The following is an 18,919-nucleotide window of genomic DNA, read 5'->3' as shown; positions in this document are numbered from 1 at the left end:
GGAAACTTAAAGTTTGAAATTTTGAGAAAGAATACTGAAAATGTCAAAAACACTCAGCACTTAGTATTATAAATAAAAAACAATCTTTCATGAAGAAAGTAAAATAACTAAGAACCACATAGCATTATATAGATAGGTAGGTAGATACAAAATTTTGTTTAAATTGAGACAGCTGAGAATCACAGAATTTTAAGACAAAACTTGAAAAATCACATTTGAATTATTTCAAATCTAGATTTATATATATACAATCAATTACTTTAAAATCTTGAAAAAACTTTTACTACAATCCTTGCCACTACCACAAAAATATACAATTCAAGCATACCTACCTAATACAGTTACAGTTGTAGAGGACTGAGCATTTCCAAGTGGGAATGTAACAGCTTTGCATATGTATTTTCCAGAATCAGAGAATCCTATGTTATGTAGAGTAATTGTCGCATCATTAAGTGAATAGTTTTTAAATAAGACTCTTCCCTGATACTCTCCTTGAACAGAGAATCCATACTGAGGATGATGAACTGCAACAGTCTGTGAACTTTTGCCATGGATCTTCTCCCATGAAATCTGTGTTATAGTTTCATTTACTTCAATTAAACACTTCAATGAAACATTCTTTCCCCATACTGCTGTGACATGTGGCTCCACAATAATTGGCCCAGCTAAGGCACCTATGGGGGAAAAAATAGTTCTTAAAATACAAAAAAGTTATACTAACATATGATCATTCTCCCTCCCTTCTTCTTTCCCTCTGTCCCTCCCACAAGCCCTTCTATAGGTGCTCACCTGCGTGTCCATGCAAATTCACATACACACATACATTTATGACTAAATAGTAGGAAGGACTCAAAAGAGGCAGATGTTCCTAGGGCTGAATGTTAGACCCAAAGAGTGACTCTCAAATAAATCAAATACCTGCCAATATGTGTCGCAGTGGAAAAAGCATTAGATTGGGCCAAGAATAAGCTTGGAAGGAGATCATTCCCCAGTCAAGCCTCCAGATAAGATCCCAGCCCTAACTGACACCTTGATTGCAGTCTTGTGAAAGACTCTCAGGCAAAGAAACCAGCTGAGCCATGCATGAATTTCTGACACAAAGAGGGATAATAAATGCATGTCATTTTAAAGCCACTGAACTTCAGGGTAATTTATTACTTCACAATAGATCACTAATACATGAAGGATCTGTCAAACCAAATATAATACTAAAGTATCTTCTGGAGGGTTCCTCTAACAAGAATCTCTATAAAAAACTTCATTTAAGATAGACCAACTACCAGAAAGCATTAATTTAAAAAACATTTACGTAAAATGTGAAATCAATTTTTTTTCCTGTTTCGTGGATGAAGAAAAAAATCCCACAAGCAAAAGTTAAAATGAAATGACATCAAACTTCTCCCCTGTAATACTGATTTCCTTGGGCCAAATCTAAATTATTTTAGGACAAATAAGACTAATATTTATGAATATTAAAGTCAAGCAAGATGCTGCTCAGTGACAAGTATATTGGAACATACATATAAGCCCTTGGAGAGTTTATGACTCACATGTCTCCTGACAAAATAAATATTCAAATTCAGAAGTAAATCAATATAAACACTCAAATATGGAAACTGTAAAAACAATACACTGTATAAATATCATTTTTGAAATTTAAAGTTATGTCTTATTAATATTCTTAAATACAAAAATGTAGAGGGTATCACTTTAAAAATAACCAAGAAAAATGTGTTTAAACATGTTCAGAGAGTTCTAAACAACAACAAAAACTTTACAAATTATTATTTCCACCAGCACTTTTTGGCAGAAAAAAAACCATAAATGTATAAGTAAAATATAAAGAAATAGGCAGACTATGTCATCCAAATTGTAAATGAATTAAAAAATAGTAAATAAACAAACAAGAGAGCAAAGTGTACCATCTAGGAGATGATTGAAGATGTATTACAATAGAGGATAACATAATAAAAAAATAAAAAATCATAAAAAAACAAAACAAAAAAGGACAGACAATTCACATTGACTATACTTAACAGTTATGGAAGAAAAAGGTTTTTTTAACCATTGTCCCCAAAAAAGTATCAAGTCCTCAAAATTTACCATTGTGTTCTATCATGCTTTCAAGTGTAGATAATTACTAAGCTTTTAAAATTAACCCAAGACATATAAATTTTATAAGTATTGTAATGTATTTTAGCAGACTATCAAAAGCCTAGTACTAAACCAGAAAATATACAAAGAAAAGGATAGTTTATGAATATTAAAATTTTCACATATTATGAAATAATACCCAGCTTTGTGTTTAAAGAAAAAGACACAATGACAAAGTAGGATATTCCAAGATTGTAAGGATATTTTTAAACTATTTATCACACTGAAAGCTCACATTGACTTTCTCATTTGATGCTGAAAAGGCATTTTATAAAGTTTAGCATTCATTATCTGATTTTTTAGAAAACTCTAACAACTGAGAAAAGAGGGATTCTTAATAAAGTAGATTATTTTCAAATCAGTGGCCATCACAACACTAAAATAGAGAAAGGGGGCATTGCTATTAAAAAAAGATCAAGACAAAACAGTGCAGTATCATTATCACTGTTCAACTGACAATGGAAATTCCAGTGCAATGAGGGAGGGAGGGAGGGAGGAAGGGAGGAAGGGAGGGAGGGAGGGAGCGAGGAAGGAAAGGAAGGAAAGGAAGGAAAGGAAGGAAAGGAAGGAAAGGAAGGAAAGGAAGGAAGGAAGGAAGGAAGGAAGGAAAGAAAGAAAGAAAGAAAAAGAAAGAAAGAAAGAAAGAAAGAGAAAGAAAAAGAAACAAAGAAAGAAAGAGAAAGAAAGAAACAGGGAAGGTAAAGCATTAGAAAGGAACAGACAGAATTATTATTTGAAAAACCTATTACCTGAAAAATCTAAGAAGACCAAGTAAAGGGCTATTAGAACAAATAATATGGGTGCATATAAAACATGCAAAATATATCCAAAATATATAATCAACATGTTAGGATAGGTGATACCCTTTACAAATTTATGAAAAAGACAGTATTTGTAAAACATTAATATTTCAAATGCCCATCCATAAAGTTGTAAAGAACTATAAACCTGAGCAACTGACTTGAATAAATGTAAGATATGTCATGTTCCTGTAGGAAAACTTAATACTATTTAGACATCATATCTCCCCATATCACACAAATTTCAAAGCAACTGCAGTGAAATCTCTGATAAAAATTCTTGAAACTAGACTAGGGACAATAGCTAAGAAATATTTCAAAAACAACAATGGCCCAGTAGGAGGGAGGAGAAATGCTAAAGTAAAAATAATAAAAAGCTTACTATTAGTATCTGAAAACAATTTACAGAACACAAACATATATATATACACACATACATAAAATAGTATTGATACACAACAAAGTATTTTGTATGAGTGGGGAAATAGCGAATTAGTCAAGATGCTGAAAGGACAAGAGCTAAATACTTGGAAATAGATCCCTGCTTCACACAACACACACACACACACACACACACAAACACACACACACACACACACACAAAGGACTGAAGATCAAAATGTAAAAAACAGGCACATATGCCTGCACATATACTGACAATAAATTTGTATATTCTGGCAAATAACATTAGTTACTCCTAGAGAGTGGGATACCGAGGATTAAGGAAAGAACTTTCAGTTTTTACTTTGTGTTCCTCTTTGATGTCAAAATCATTTATAAGTAATGTTCATAATAAAAGCAAATTAAAAATAAAAATAAACAGAATTAAATCCTCCTCAGGTAGAAATGGAAAAGAGATAGGATAAGGTGTTAGGGACTGAGTATTTGCACTTCCCCAAATTTTTATATTACAGCCCTAATCTCTGAAGTGATAATGTCTATAAATGGGGCCCTTGCGTGGTAATCAGGTTTATGAGGTCATGAGGGTAGAGCCCCTATGGTGACATTAGTGTTCATATAAGAAAAGGAAGAAGGACAAGCTCTCTCTTTCTACCATGTGAGGACAAAGAAGGTGGCTATCTACAAGTCAAGAAGAGGGTCTTCACCAGGAACTGAATCTGCTCACACCTTGATCTTGGACTGCTCAGCCTCCAAAACTGTGAGAAATAAGTATCTGCTGTTTAAGCCACCCAGTCCATAGTGCTTTGTTATAGCAATCTGATCTAAGACATTAAATATCAAAATAACCTGGGAGGGACAGTGCTAAATCCTAACTCCTTACAACTGGTAAGAAGTATGACCTAGTGAGCCACCATTAGTGAAGGGGGGAGTATTGGGAGAAAGGAAAAAGAAAAAACGAGTCCACTGATTCAAAAACATATTTACATTATTTAAATACACTCTACAATATTTAAATAGGGAAAGCCACTCAGCATAAAAGATAGAAAGTACACTCTAGAGGCCAAAGAAAAACATACCATTTGTACCATTAACTAATTAAATTGAACTTATTATCCTTTCAGAGAGAAAGAGAAAGAAATAAGTGTTTTCCTCCTACTTGTAGCTCCTATGAAAATGCTAGAACCATGAAAATAAAACTGGATTTTTCATGTATATTTGAACAGTCAGTCAGGTTTTAGAGCATACAGAGAACACAGATCATTTGGAAATATTCAAAAAGAATTGTGACAGAAAAATAAAATGTAGTGATTTGTGTACTATAACTTCTATGGGTTATTTAAAAACAACAAAATGACTTGACATTCATATTAGAGATCATATTAAAGTGTCTGAAATGCAAGTAGAAAGTGACAACAGTTCACTTTCCTACCTCTCCCACTACCAACAATGAACCAAAAAGCAATAGAAGTTATCACAAATCTATCTTTAATACTACCTTTTTTGGTACTTTGTTATTATTTTTTTAATCATATCTCATTTTCAAACTATGGAAACGGCAGGCATCTTGGACATTTTAGGTACCAGGATCTTTCAAATGTTACGATCTAGAAAACAGGTATATGTAAATATTCTACAAATCAAACTTTACTGTACTCTATGTCCAAATACAAATAAAACCTCCAAAAACTCTAAGGTGTGGACCCTTTCAGACTCCTCAAATTTAGAATAATTTTTAAAGCAACAACTGAAGTAGTATACATTTTCAAGAAACTAGCAAAATCACAGTATCTATGTATTCTCAACAATTTCGGCATATTTAAATTTTAGAGGAATCAGATTTATCACTAGTACACTCAATAATTAATTTGAATTGTTTTAAGTGTTTAAGTCACATGAGCTTTAAAAATGTAAAAAAGTCTTTCAACAACATCCCCAAACAACACTCAAAACAGAAATAAGCATAGAAGAGTGAAGCCAAGTGAATTAAGTAATATAACATAAGGACTAAGTATAACAGCAAACTCAAATACTATTAGAATGTGAGAGAATCTCTAACTTCTTGTCATGTTTTAATTAGAAAAAATAACTCTGAGACCATAGGAGGTTCTATAGCCTAAAGAAGAAACTGGATTACATACTGAAAATGATGGAGAAAACCCAGGACCATTCATTTATCAGTTTGAATTAGGTACACGCTTTTGTGTCAGGTACTGTTCTAAGTACTGGATATAAGTACTGAACAGCTGCCCCTGTCTTTATGCAGTTTACATTCTAATCGGAGAAAAAGAATTAAAATAAAAAGATATCAGATAGTAAGAACTATGGAGGAAAATAAAGGAAGGTAACAGTGATTGGTTTAGGGTACCACCGTAGCTTTTTTAAGGGCACTAGCATAGCTTTTTGTTGATGCAAGAGAGAGAAGATGGGATTTGAATCAGGATAATCAAAGTGGTAGTGGTAAGCAGCAGTCAGATTCTGGATATACTGTATTGCAAAACAAAAGCAAAACAAAACAAAACAGGATTGCTGGTGGAACAAAAAGCTGGGTCTGAGAGAAATAGAGAAGACAAAATTACTCCAAAGTTTTTGACCTGAGCAAGTGAAATGAAAAGAGGTGTCATTTACCAAAATGACAACTAGCAAGTGGAACATTTTTAAGGGTTAGAGGTAGGCAGGAATTCAGAAGTAGTTTTGGACTTGCCTATTTCACAACCAAATGCATATTGTTGAATAAGCAGCTGGCTATATAAGAATACGCTGTTCTGGAGAAAGTGATAGACTGAAGATATAAATTTAGACCAATCATCACATAAAAGGTATATAAAGTCATGAGACTGAATGAAACCACCTACAAAGTATTATAACAGCATTAAGACCAAGCATCCCTGGTGCATTCAAACATTCAAAAGATTTGGAAGCTGAGTAGAATCCAAAAAAAGATGACAAAGACTAGTCAAGGAAGAAAGAAAAATCCTGCACTGTTAGTGAAGCAAGTACCTTGAAAGAGAGAGTGATCAGTTATTCCAAATACTACCAACTGGCCAAAAAAGAAGAACCCGTAAGTAACCAATGAATTTAGCAAGTGTCTTAGTGAGTGGTGAGGATAAATGCCTGACTAGAATAGATTTATAATAGTACAGAGACCTCTGCTTGTAGACAAGGAGTAGTAAAGGGATTTACCCTCCTGCTTGAAACAACCATTTCAAGACAACAATCAACAGGCAACAAAGAATACTGATCCTGATAAACAGTGAACATACAAGGTAAGCCCAGTAATTGGCCTCAGCTTACCACCTGGCATGAATTCCAAGGCCTTAACATAGGGAGAGAAAATCTAACAGCTAAGAAATCTCTCCCTGAGTTCTATCCAACACTGTACAATCAAGAAGAAAAAGAAATAAAAGGCATCTAGATTAGGGGGGAAAATGTATTTGCAGAAAACAATCATCTGTGTGAAAAATCTGATGGATTTTCTACAAGAAAACTACTATAACAAGGGTATTTAGCAAGGACAGTAGTTCTTATATAGCACCTAAGATCAATATCAGTTTTATTTCCATGTGTTAACAGTGAAAAATTGGGGAAAAAATTTTAAAACACTGCTGTTATAACATCAAAAGAAAAAAAAGATGAAATGGGCACAGATCTGACAAAAGGTATGAAACACCTACAGTTAAAACTACAAAATTTGCTAAGAGAAATTAAAGACCTAAATAAATGGAAAGATAAACTTTTCTCATAGGTTAGAAACTCAATATTCTTAAAAGATTATTTTTTTCTAAATTGAGCTACTGATTAAACACAATCCCAATCTGAATCCAAGCAGATTTTTTTAAAAATTGACAAGTTTTTCTTAAAATTCACATGGACGTGCAAATGTAAATTTTTGTGACTTCAGGTTGGCAAATATTTCTTAGGTATGTTACCCAAAAGCACAATTGGTGGATTTCATAAAAAATTTTCTACTCTTCAAAACACACTCTTAAGCCATTTAATGGGGAAAAAAAACTTTTCAGAACATATCTGATAAAGGATTTACATCTGATAAAGAACTCGAATGCAAATACATGAAGACCTCTTAAAACTTCATAAAAAGAAAACAAGCCAATAAAAAAATGAGCAAAAGATCTGAACAGACACATCACCCAGCAGCATATGAATAGGTGCTCAACATCATTAGAGAAATGTAAATTAAGACCACAATAAGATACCACACTCATCCATTAGAGAGGCTAAAATCAAAAAGACTGAAATACCAAATGTTAGAGAGAATGTGGAGGAACTAGAACTCTCCATTGCTGGTTGAACTGCAAAATGGTACAATCACATTGGAACACACCAGCAGTTTCTTTTTTTTTTTTTTTAAAGATTTTATTTATTTATTTGAGAGAGAGAGCATGAGAGAGAGAGAGAGAAAGCACAAGACGGGGGAGGGCCAGAGAGAGAAGCAGACTTCCCGCCGAGCAGAGAGCCCGATGCAGGACTTGATCCCGGGACTCCAGGATCATGACCTAAGCCGAAGGCAGTCGCTCAACCAACTGAGCCACCCAGGCGCCCCACACCAGCAGTTTCTTAAAAGTTAAATATACAAGCACCATATCATTCACCCATTTCATTCTTATGTCTTCACTCACTAGAAAGAAAAACATGTGTCTATACAAAAACCTGTACACAAATGTTCACAGCAACTTTATTTATTTTCTAAGATTTTATTTATTTGAGACAGAGAGTGAGGCACAGAGTGAGCATGAGCAGGGTAGAGGGAGAAGGGAGAAGCAGAGCATGAGCGGGGTAGAGGGAGAAGGGAGAAGCAGAGCCGCTGGGCAGGGAGACTGATGTGGGACTCAATCCCAGGACCCTGGGATCATGACCTAAGCTGAAGGCAGATGCTTAACCAATTGAGCCACCCAGGTGCTCCCACAGCAACTTTATTCTTAACAGCCAAAAACTGGAACCAACCCAAATGTCCATTAACAAGTAAATGAAGAAACACATTGTAGCACAGCCATACAATAAAATATTATTCAGCAACAAAGGGAAAAACCCAAATAGGAACAGAGGGGATCATCTTCAACTTGAAAAAGTACACTTATTTTTTAAAAACCTACAGTTAACGTTATACTAATGGAGAGAAACTAACTGCTTTCCCAGTAAGATCAGGAACAAGGCAAGGATGCCCCCCTCCGTTGTAGCTTTTCAGCATTATACTAGAAATTCTAGCTAATGTAAGAAGAAAAGGAACTGAAACATATAGTGATTGGGAAAGAAGAAATAAAACTTTGTTAACAGATGACATCATTGTCTACGTAGACAATCAGAAAGAAATGACCAAAAAAAACCCTCTTCAAACTAATAAGCGGTTATAGCAAAGCTGTAGGATACAATCATTTTCCTATATGCTAGCAATGAAAAGTATAATTTCAAATTAAAAACACAGTATCATTTACATTAGTACCCCAAAAATAAAATATTTGGATATAAATTTTTTTTAAGATTTTTATTTATTTATTTGACAGAGTGAGACACAGCCAGAGAGGGAACACAAGCAGGGGGAGTGGGGGAGGGAGAAGCAGGCTCCCCATGGAGCAGGGAGCCCAATGTGGGGCTAGATCCCAGGACCCTGGGATCATGACCTGAGCCGAAGGCAGACGCTTAACGACTGAGCCACCCAGGGGCCCCCGGATATAAATCTTAACAAAATATGTACAAGACCTATGTGAGGAAAACTACAAAACTGATCAAAATTATCAAAGAACTAAATAAACGTAAACATATTCCATGTTCATGGATAGGAAGACTCAATATTGTCAAGATGTCAGTTCTTCCCACTTGATCTATACATTTAACATAGTCCTAGGCAAAATTCCAGCAAGTTACTTTGTAGATATCAACACACTGATTCTTGGAGAAATGGAAGACTCAGAAGAGCCCACACAATATTGAAAAAGAACAAAGTCAGAGGACTATCACCACATGACTTCAAGACTTAGTATAAAGCTATAGTAACCAAGAAAGTGTGGCACTGATGAAAGAATAAACAGATCAATAAAACAGAATAGAGAGCCCAGAAGTAGATGACTATAGTCAATAGATTCTAACAAAGGAGCAAAGGCAATATAATAGAGCAAAGGGAATATTTTCAGGAAATGGTGCTGGAACAACTGGATATCCACATGCAAAAATATGAATCTTGACCAACCTTACACCCTTCACAAAAATTAACTCAAAATGGATCACAAACATAAATGTAAAATGCAAAACTCTAAAATTCCTAGAAGATAACACAGGAAGAAACCTAGATGATGTTGGGGATGGTGATCATTTTTTAGACATGACATCAAAGATATGATCCAAGAAATAATGGACAAGCTAAACATCAAAATAAAAATTTCTGCTCTGCAAACAACACTATCAAGAGAATGAGAAAACAGGCCACAGATTGGGAGATTACATATGTTTGCAAAAGAAACACCCTAATAAAGGGCTAATATCCAAAATACATAAAGAACTTTTAAAACTCAACAGTAAGAAAAGAAACAACCCAATTAAAAAATGAGCCAAAGACTTTAACAGACACATTACCAAAGAGATATCAATGGCAAAGAAATGTATGAAAAGATGCTCGACATATTAAGTAATTCCAATTTAAAACAATATATATCACCACACACCTATTAAAATGGCTAAAATCCAAACACTGCCAATACCAAATGCTCACAAAGATACAGAGCAACAGGAACTACCATTCATTACTGGTGGAAATAAAAAATGGTACAGCCACTATGGAAGACAGTTTGACAGTTTCTTAGAAAACTAGATATACTCTTATGCTACAAACCAGCAACTGTGTTCCTTTGTATTTACCCAAAAAAGTAGAAAACTTATATTTACACAGAAACGTACACATGGATGTTTATGGCAGCTTTACTGAGAATTGCCAAAATTTGGAAGCAACCAAGGTGTCCTTCAGGGGATGAATGAATAAACTGTGGTGCATTCAGAGAATGGAATATTATTCAGCACTAAAAAGAAGTGAGGTATCAAGCCACAAAAAGACATGGAGGAACTTTAAAAAGTATATAGTTAAAAAAAGCCAATCTGTAAAGGCCATATACTTGAATGATTCCAATTATGTGGTATGTTGGAAAAGGCTAAACTGTGGAGACTGTAAAAAGATCAGTGGTTGCCAGGAGTTGGAGGGAAGGAGGAAATGAACAGCTGTAAAATATCAAGAATTTTTAGGGCAGTAAAACTACTCTGCATAATACTATAATGGTGAATCCATGTCATGCAATTGTCAAAACCCATGGAATGTACAATACTAAGAATGAACCCTAATGTAAACTATGGCCTTTAGGTGATGATGATGAAGTGTCAAAGTAGTTCATCAATTTCAACAAATGTGTCACTCTGGTAGAAGATGCTGATGGGGGTTGCTGAGGGGAAGGGTGACTAGAGTGCATATGGGAACTCTCCATTCAATTTTGCTATGAACTGAAACTGCTCTTAAAAAGTAAAGTCTATTAAAAATTTTAAAAAGGAATACTTATATAACCAAATACTACTCACAATAAAAGGAAATAAACTGACACATACAACAATATGGTTAAATTTCAAATTAATTATGCTGAAAGAAAAAAGCAAGAGTACATAAAATATAATTCCATTTATATTAAAACTCTAGAAAATGCAAACTACACTGACAAAAAGCAGGCAGGTGCTTGCTTAGGGGAAAGGGGATAGGAAGGGATGGGATGGATGATTTACAGACAATACAAGGAAACTTTGGGGAGTGATAATATTCAATATCTTCACTGTAGTGACGTTTTAACAGGCAACATCTTTGTTAAAACTTACCAAATTCTAAACCTTAAGTAGTACAGCTTATTATATGTCACTTACACCCAATAAAACTGTTTTATATAAAAAAGAGACTAGGGGAAGAATGGGAGAACATTTTGTATATAGGTAACTCGAGATGATTTTTACTATAAAGACAAAGAGATCAGACAGTAGCTCAAGAGAGACTATGGATCACGGAAAGTCTTTTCTTAATGAGAAATATTAGAACATATTTTCATGCTGACTGAAATGATTGAAAAGAAAATATATGAGACAAGAAAAGGCACAGTTGTTAAAAGTGTTAAAATCTCAAAGATTTGAGAAAAGACAGTGTGGGGCAGGACTCTGAGGGATATCGTTAGCCATTGATTGTACCTCAGGTATAGCTTGCAGTCTACCTTCACAGATGGGTAGGTATGGTAGTGAAAGTTCTTTTCTGACCACTTGTATTTGCTCTTTAAAACAGAAAGCAAGGATTTCATGTAAGAATAAGAGAGGATGTCTAGAGGCTTAAAAAGACATAAGGTATAAAATAGCTGTGGGGGAAGAGTAGACGGAACAAAGTAGTATTCAAAGTATGACTCTTGAGAGTCCCCAAGACCTTTTAAGGCAGTTAATAAAATCAAAACTAAGGTCACAGTTGTTCTAGGTAACCATCTTTTTCATTCCCTTCTGTCATAAGTATACAGTGGATATTCCAGAACATATGATATTCAGCAGGTTAAATACAGAAGCAGCTATGAAAATCCAGTTGTCACTATGATAGATGTTAAAAACATTTGCAAAATAAAGAAGTATACCACTCATCACTATTTTTAGTAGAAGATACTTATTTTCATAAAAATATCTGTTAACATATAATAATGACTTTTGAAGGAATGAAAGCATCTAAAAATTACTGTTTTAATTTTTAATCAAGTAAATACTGGCAGATAAGATCCACACTAACAAAAGCTCACTGTAGTCCTCAATAATTTTTTTAAGAGTAGAAAAAAGAACTACTGACTAGGAAAACGTAGATTTCAGGGTAGTACCAAGAATCATCTGCAGTTACTACTCTTGAATTATGGTGACATCCATCAGCATGCAGCTGCCTGAGTGGAGGCATGGAAAAGGCAAAAATATGTAAGATTGAACCTAGGTTGAGAGTTTTGCCAGGCTAGCACAGATAAAAGATGAACAAGGGGTTGATGGTACAAAAAAGTGAGTTCAATGACAGGCCACAGACTTTCAGCTCGTCAAGAAAAGAAGAAAAGGAAATAGGATCAAAGGGTTATAGAAACCAACGTAGCTAAAGATTGTCGGAATTAAAGTTCTAAGCAAAGTGACGTGGATAATGTGAGATGGTAGGGAAGTCAATCTCTCTGACTTAGTTTTCACATTTCTAAGATGTCTCATCACCTTACAGTTGTACATTTCCTAAAACTGTCAGTTTTTACATACCATTTTATTGGATTTCCATTTAACCATTTCATTTGATCCCCACACCCTATCCCTCCCCACAAAAAAAGCACACTGTGAGGTAGAGAGGTAATTTTTTTCCCCATATGACACATCAAGAAAAAAAAAAAAAAACTTACCCGAGGTCATACAAATAATAAGAGACAGTGCCATCTGCCATAGTAGAATCAGGGAAAGCTTTGCAAGAGGTGGAATTTAAGCTGTGCCTTGAAAACTAAGATTTTCATAGGCTAGGTATACCAATGCAGGTTAATCAAAGATCCAATATTAGGCCAAAATACAAAAAATAAGACGAGAGGGAAGGCTGAATCCAAAATGAGTAAAGGGCAGTAATCAGAAATGACACAGCAGAGAACTAAACTAAAACTAAAACTTCTAATTATGCTTTGGCACCGTGTTTAACAATTCCTAGAATAGCTCAATTGCCCCAGGTGGCCAATGACTACAGTTCGAGTACAGCTATGTAACATTTGTTTCATGGGGTACAGTTCTAGAATGGAAGTTTAATAAAACTTAACTTCTAACTACAGGTCTGAGTTTTCTACAAAACTCAACAAAAAAATCAGCCAAAAAGTTATAATGATTTACATGTAACCAAACACAGGAATAACGGGTGCAAGAGATGGCAAACTTCTACTACAATATTTCCATATATTAACACTAACTATAAATTTTGTCCCATTGTATCATATCATCTTATCTTGAAGTAGTAATTTCAGCCTTTACAAAATGCTCTAAAATGTTGTTTCCACCATCTATTCTCAATCACACCTTTCAATTTCAAATAAAGAAAATATCTTGATTTAACCAACATAAATAAAGGTTCTCTTGTTTACTTTATGCTTAAAAGCACAGTTTCTTCATATTTTCAGAACAGAAGCACAAAATCTTAGATCTGGAAGAGAATTCAGAGAACATCTAATCTAATATCATTTTAGAGAGACATTTGAGGTGATTTGCCCTGAACATATAGCTAGTGGCAAAAGAGAGACAAGAAGCCTTCTGGCTTCAAAAAGTAATCTTTCCAACTCCATTATGCTGAGCACATTATAAATAAATTCTAAATGTTTCACAGAAAGAATATCTAGAAAGGATATTAGTGGGGACATTCAAAAGCTCAGTGATTTTCAAAATAAAAGGGGCGGGGGAGCTATAGTTCTTAAGTCAGTACTACTCCTACCAGAGGTGAAATGCTCTTGGGAGAATGGATTTTCCTAACAATTACTAAAAATTTGCTCTTTCAATCCCATTGCAACCTGTGAAATTGTGGCAAGTTTTAACCACCAATGAAATTATGAGTTTTAATCCTAATAACATTTCTTTCCCCAAATACTAATTATATTAACTTAAGCTTTATTTATAATCAATATTAAGCAATTTTTCAACCAAAAGAATTGTTTTTAAACTATACTAATGAATTTATTTCTGATCCTTTAATTTACTTTAACCTTAAAAGTGATACATAAAAACAGAAGACCTATGAAATGTACTCTCAGATGAAGTAGACATTGTAAAGAACAGGTGCTTCAAAGACACTGATCTATATCAATTCTCATAAAGGACAGCCAGACCCAAGTAAAAATTTATACACACATTTATACAACATGTATTAATAATCCAGAAAACTCAAATTTACTGTTTTAAGAGATATCTCTAAACAATTATGTGGAGCCTATGGTTCAGTAGTACAGTACTTCTCAGAACTGAGAATGAGACTTAAATTGTGAACGATGAGAGGGTGGAACGAAAAAGCAAGAACTTTGGAGCTAGACTAACCTAGATTCAAGAACACACAGATGTCTACATTTTTATCACCGCGACCCTGGGTACTTGACAGCCTGTTTTAGCACCTATAAAATGGGACTATTATCACCTAATTAACAAGATTTCACTAAATTTTTTCAAAAAATTCAAAACATACAGCACCAAAGGAAACTCTGCTAGAATTGTTTTAGATCCAGTTAAAGCTAACACCTAATTCTATAGTGGCACCAATCTGTATACCCCCCAAGCACCACTAGTAGCTGAGAGGTAAGCATAAAACATCTGTACAGCTATGCTGATTTTAGAGTTAAGATTTTACAAGGCTGGTATAAGTGAAAAATATTGGGGCAAAGGATTCGATATTATAAGACAAATCCAGATTGAAAAAGGAAGTGAGCTAATATGGACCAAAATACAGTAGGTATGGCACATAGTGAGAGTTAAAATATTTACTGAATTTCATTCACTGAATATTAAGTATTAGGTACTATCAGGTAGAAAACAGTATACCCTGGGATTTCCAAGATCTAAGAATTTAGAAGAGAAAATAATGCTTCTAAGGCAATGGATATTATGGGTAGAGTGACCATATAATTTGTTATCCGAGCCAAAACATAAATTTTTTAGAGTGAATGGGAAGTGAGAGAGCATTATTGATAATTGTGTCAGAATAACAGTTACCTAGGCATTCCGAGACAAAATGGGATATATCACCTTTATGAGAGCCACCCCAGGCAAGGGTGCCAACGTATAGTAACTTGGGAGAAGGAATGAGAGATGTATACAGTGAGAAAAGCTCCATCGAAAAAGTGATATTTTCTTTTAGCTAAGCTTAAACTAGTAATTCTAATTTTATTTCAGTAAATTTGTGGAAGAATAGTGGAATTTAAGCTGGATCTTAGGCAAGGGGAGTTTTTCCAAGCAGAGAAAAGGCACTATAGAAAACAGAAACAGAAAATGCAAGGAGAGTCTGAGAAACCAGAAAAATCCAGGTATTGATAAAAATAAAAAATTAAAAAATAACAGAGATTAAGCCAGAAAGGCAAATTCTTAATTCAGCTTATGTGTGCATCCATTTTGTTCATTAACACTTATTTAACACCTACCTCTATTGACCAGGCTTCATGCTGAGGAAGGACAAGGAGGAGGAACATTCCTTACCCTTCAGAAGCTTAAAGCCAAATCAGAGAAAGTGCAAACAAGCAGAAGAAGAAAAAAAAAAAGAAGTAACGTTATAGAGTGAAGATTTAGGAAGCCAAAAAATGAGCTAGGAAATTCATCCAGCATAAGTTCACATGTTATAGTGGGGGAAAAAGCACAGATACAGAAAGAGCAATTAGGAGCATAAAGCTCTGATTATGACCTTATTTGGAAAAGGGGTCTCTGCAGATATAGTTAAAAATCTCAGGATGAGAACATCCTGAATTACCCAAGTAGGCCCCAAATCCAGTGACAAGTATCCTTATAAGTAACAAACATGGAAAAGAGTGGCAAAGACCATGTTAAAATTGAGGCAGAGACTGGAGTTATGCAGCCAAGGAATGTCTATGACCACCAGAAGCTGGGAGAAGGAAGGAACAGAATCTCCCCTAGAGCTTTCTGGAGGGAATGTGGCCCTGCAGACACCTGTAGCATGTTCTTCTATTCTCCACAACTATGAAAGAATATATCTGTTATAAGCCAAGTTTATGATAATTTGGCAGCCCTAAGAAACTGTCATAGGAGGCCACTGTACTAAACCAAGCATGAGATATAAATGCCTAGAACAAGAGTAGTGAGAATACACATGCAAACAGAAAAGACTTATGGGAGAAAAGTACAAAGCACAGTGCTTAGAACTTCTATCAGAGCAGTTCCAATCTTACACATGTAAAACTGTTGAAGGGGAAAGAAAATGGAAAAAGTAAGGGGGATGAATATTACCAGACTATATGTCTAGAATCATTTTCAGCACTGTTTGGCGATTTGGCCCTTCTTCTGCATTGTCAAAAGACGGACAAGACTAGACTCCCACGATTTATACTATAATCCTACCATCCACCATAATCTCTTCCATCCTAATTTCCATAAAGATCATCTCAGTGAAAATATTCACTATCCTTTGAATCTAGTTAAGCTCTTTAATATACCATTCAATATAGCAAGCAATCTCAAAAAAAAAAAAAGCTGTTTTTACACCACTTTTTTTCCACTGTCTCCAAGATACAGATCTTTTCCACGTCTAAAACTGGGTCACAAGTGGCCTATGTATATGCAAACTTGGTTATTATTCCTGGTGGCATGACTGATGATAGGCAACCCTATGACCTATGACCTTTAAAGCAAGAATTATATGTTCCACTGTATCTTTCTAGTAAGATCAGGACAGTACTAGAATGAAATCTTACAGAATGGGTATTAGAGGCTTGTAAGAAAAATCTCAGAGACAATGTACTTCTGTGCAATAAAGAGTTAACATAGTGAACCTAAACTGGTATCCTTAAAAAGGCCTTCATGCAAGGATGGCCTTTGGCTAATGGTGGGTAACTTAAAAGATCTGAGGAAAGTTCTCACCATTAATTGGTAACAGTGGCTCACTGTGCCTAAACTGTTTTGTACAAACAATAGGTTTATGACGAACACCTACTTTCCTTCTAAGAATCTGGCATTTGGATATGGGCTAGGCCTACATGATCAATCTCCAATAAAATTCTGTTCATGGAGTCTCTAATGAACTTCCATGGCTAGCAACGTTTCACCCATGTTGTTACAAGTCATTCCTGGGGGAACTAAGTACATGCTGTTCAACTCCACTGGGAGAGGGCTCTGGAAGCTTGTGCCTGATTTTCCCCAGACTTTGCATTGTGATCTTTTGCTTAGTGTGGGAGCTTTTACTGTAATAAATCATAACCATGAGTACAAATATATGCTCAGTCCTAGAAATCTTAGAGAATTACTGAATCTAAGGGTGGTCTTATAACTCTACAACACATTTTTTTTAAAGTATTATTGACATACAATAATATATTACTTTCAGGTATACAACGTAAGTCATTTGACAATTGTATACCTTACAAAATGCTCACCACGGTAAATGTTACCAGCTGTCACCATATAAAGTTATCAAAATACTATTAACTATATTCCCTATGCTACAAACACATCTTTTAAGAAAGAGCATCAAAGAGCTCTTCACAGCACAGAGGCAAAAACATAAAGGACTCTGAATTTGAAGACTAGAAATACCTTAACCATTTTTCCACTTACATTTTGCTTTTCATGGATGCACACAAGTTATGATGATGTCTATAAACCTATCAATACTGGTAAGTATGAAATAAAAGTCCAATAAATAAAAATAAGTCAATACACATAAAATAAAAATTCCAGGTGATAGGAAAGTACTGTCATAGGTTGTTTTCTTCTTAATGGTCTATAAAATCAGTGTATCTCTTAATCAATGACCTCTTACATTTGATGAAATATAACTGTCAAAATTTGATATGTTAAAGCAGTAAATTAGCATGTGCAGAATAAGTATCTCACATAAGTCAGAAATTAATGCAAACTATAACATTCAAAAAACAGACTAGTAGAAATTTAAAAATAATTATATTTATGTTGTTTCTACATTCCATATACTTTCTAAATATTTAAATTAAAATGTTTTATTTACATGAATGGATAGTTCATATAGACGTGTTTCATTTCATTTGGCTTAAGAGGACAACAAAACACATAATATTTAGCTTCTAATCTCATATACCTTTAAAGTGCCTTTACACTATGGAGACAAATGTGTTATCCAATTTATTGTCTGTCAACTCCAAATGCACCATCCATATATGCTCTGATAAATGGAATTCCTTTAAGCACTTCTCCTTTCATGTAAATATGGTGTTAAGCTTCCTCAGAACATGGCGCTAAGGAACTCTGCAGGGAGAGGCTCTCCGACTATGTCCAATGCAGACGAGGAGTGAGCAGCATGGGTGTGAGGATATTGGGAAAAGCCAGCCCCAGCCATGTGTCCAGACTCAGTCCCCCTACAAATTGCAGCCTCAGCCGGGCAATAACCATTCCTCAGTCTTCATAACACAGAAACCAGACTCCATGCAGCCAAATGTTCTCAAAAGTCTACTGCCCCAATAGCACCACAAATCCCACTACACACTCCACCACTTTTACTCCCAGAAAGTAGCTTATTCCTTGCCTAATAATTCCAGACAAGCTCCAGCCTTCTCTACCATCAGGTGGCCTGAACTATACTTTCTCAACAAAGTCTGAGCCCCTTCCAAGTTTGTCCTTCCTTGGGTACACTCCCTCACAGCCTTCCCATACCACACAGTCTCCTTATATTGTATAGTTTTTCTTTTATCAAAGTTAATAATTCTTTAAGTTAAACTTTCCCTGATTAACCTATTGTGTAGTTTCTGGCATCACTGCTGAAACTGATAAGGTTACCTTAAGTGCATATGGAAATTTAAGTGAGTAGGAACAGCCAAACCAAAAAAAAAAAA

The 18,919-nt window shown here is 34.8% G+C and overlaps 1 protein-coding gene across 4 annotated transcripts in view; it reads right to left on the bottom strand.

The window, feature by feature from the left end:
* Positions 1-18,919, bottom strand: part of NECTIN3 (nectin cell adhesion molecule 3) — a 126,610-nt gene that overhangs the window by 83,734 nt on the left and 23,957 nt on the right. For 3 of the 4 annotated variants that reach the window (XM_025873942.2, XM_073893098.1, XM_025873937.2), the window contains exon 2: positions 333-674. The exons of the other annotated variant lie outside the window; for it this stretch is intronic. In XM_025873942.2, the coding sequence (XP_025729727.1) occupies positions 333-674 (342 nt within the window). The remainder of the gene's footprint in view (positions 1-332; positions 675-18,919) is intronic. 4 annotated transcript variants of the gene reach the window in all.

This window comes from Callorhinus ursinus, unplaced genomic scaffold, assembly GCF_003265705.2.
Source record: "Callorhinus ursinus isolate GAN/ISIS: 27379988/994484 unplaced genomic scaffold, GSC_fseal_2.0 scaffold1, whole genome shotgun sequence".
Classification (NCBI taxonomy): Eukaryota; Metazoa; Chordata; class Mammalia; order Carnivora; family Otariidae; genus Callorhinus; species Callorhinus ursinus.
The sequence above is the reverse complement of the archived record's forward strand: the minus strand, read 5'-3'. Positions and strand labels throughout refer to the sequence as shown.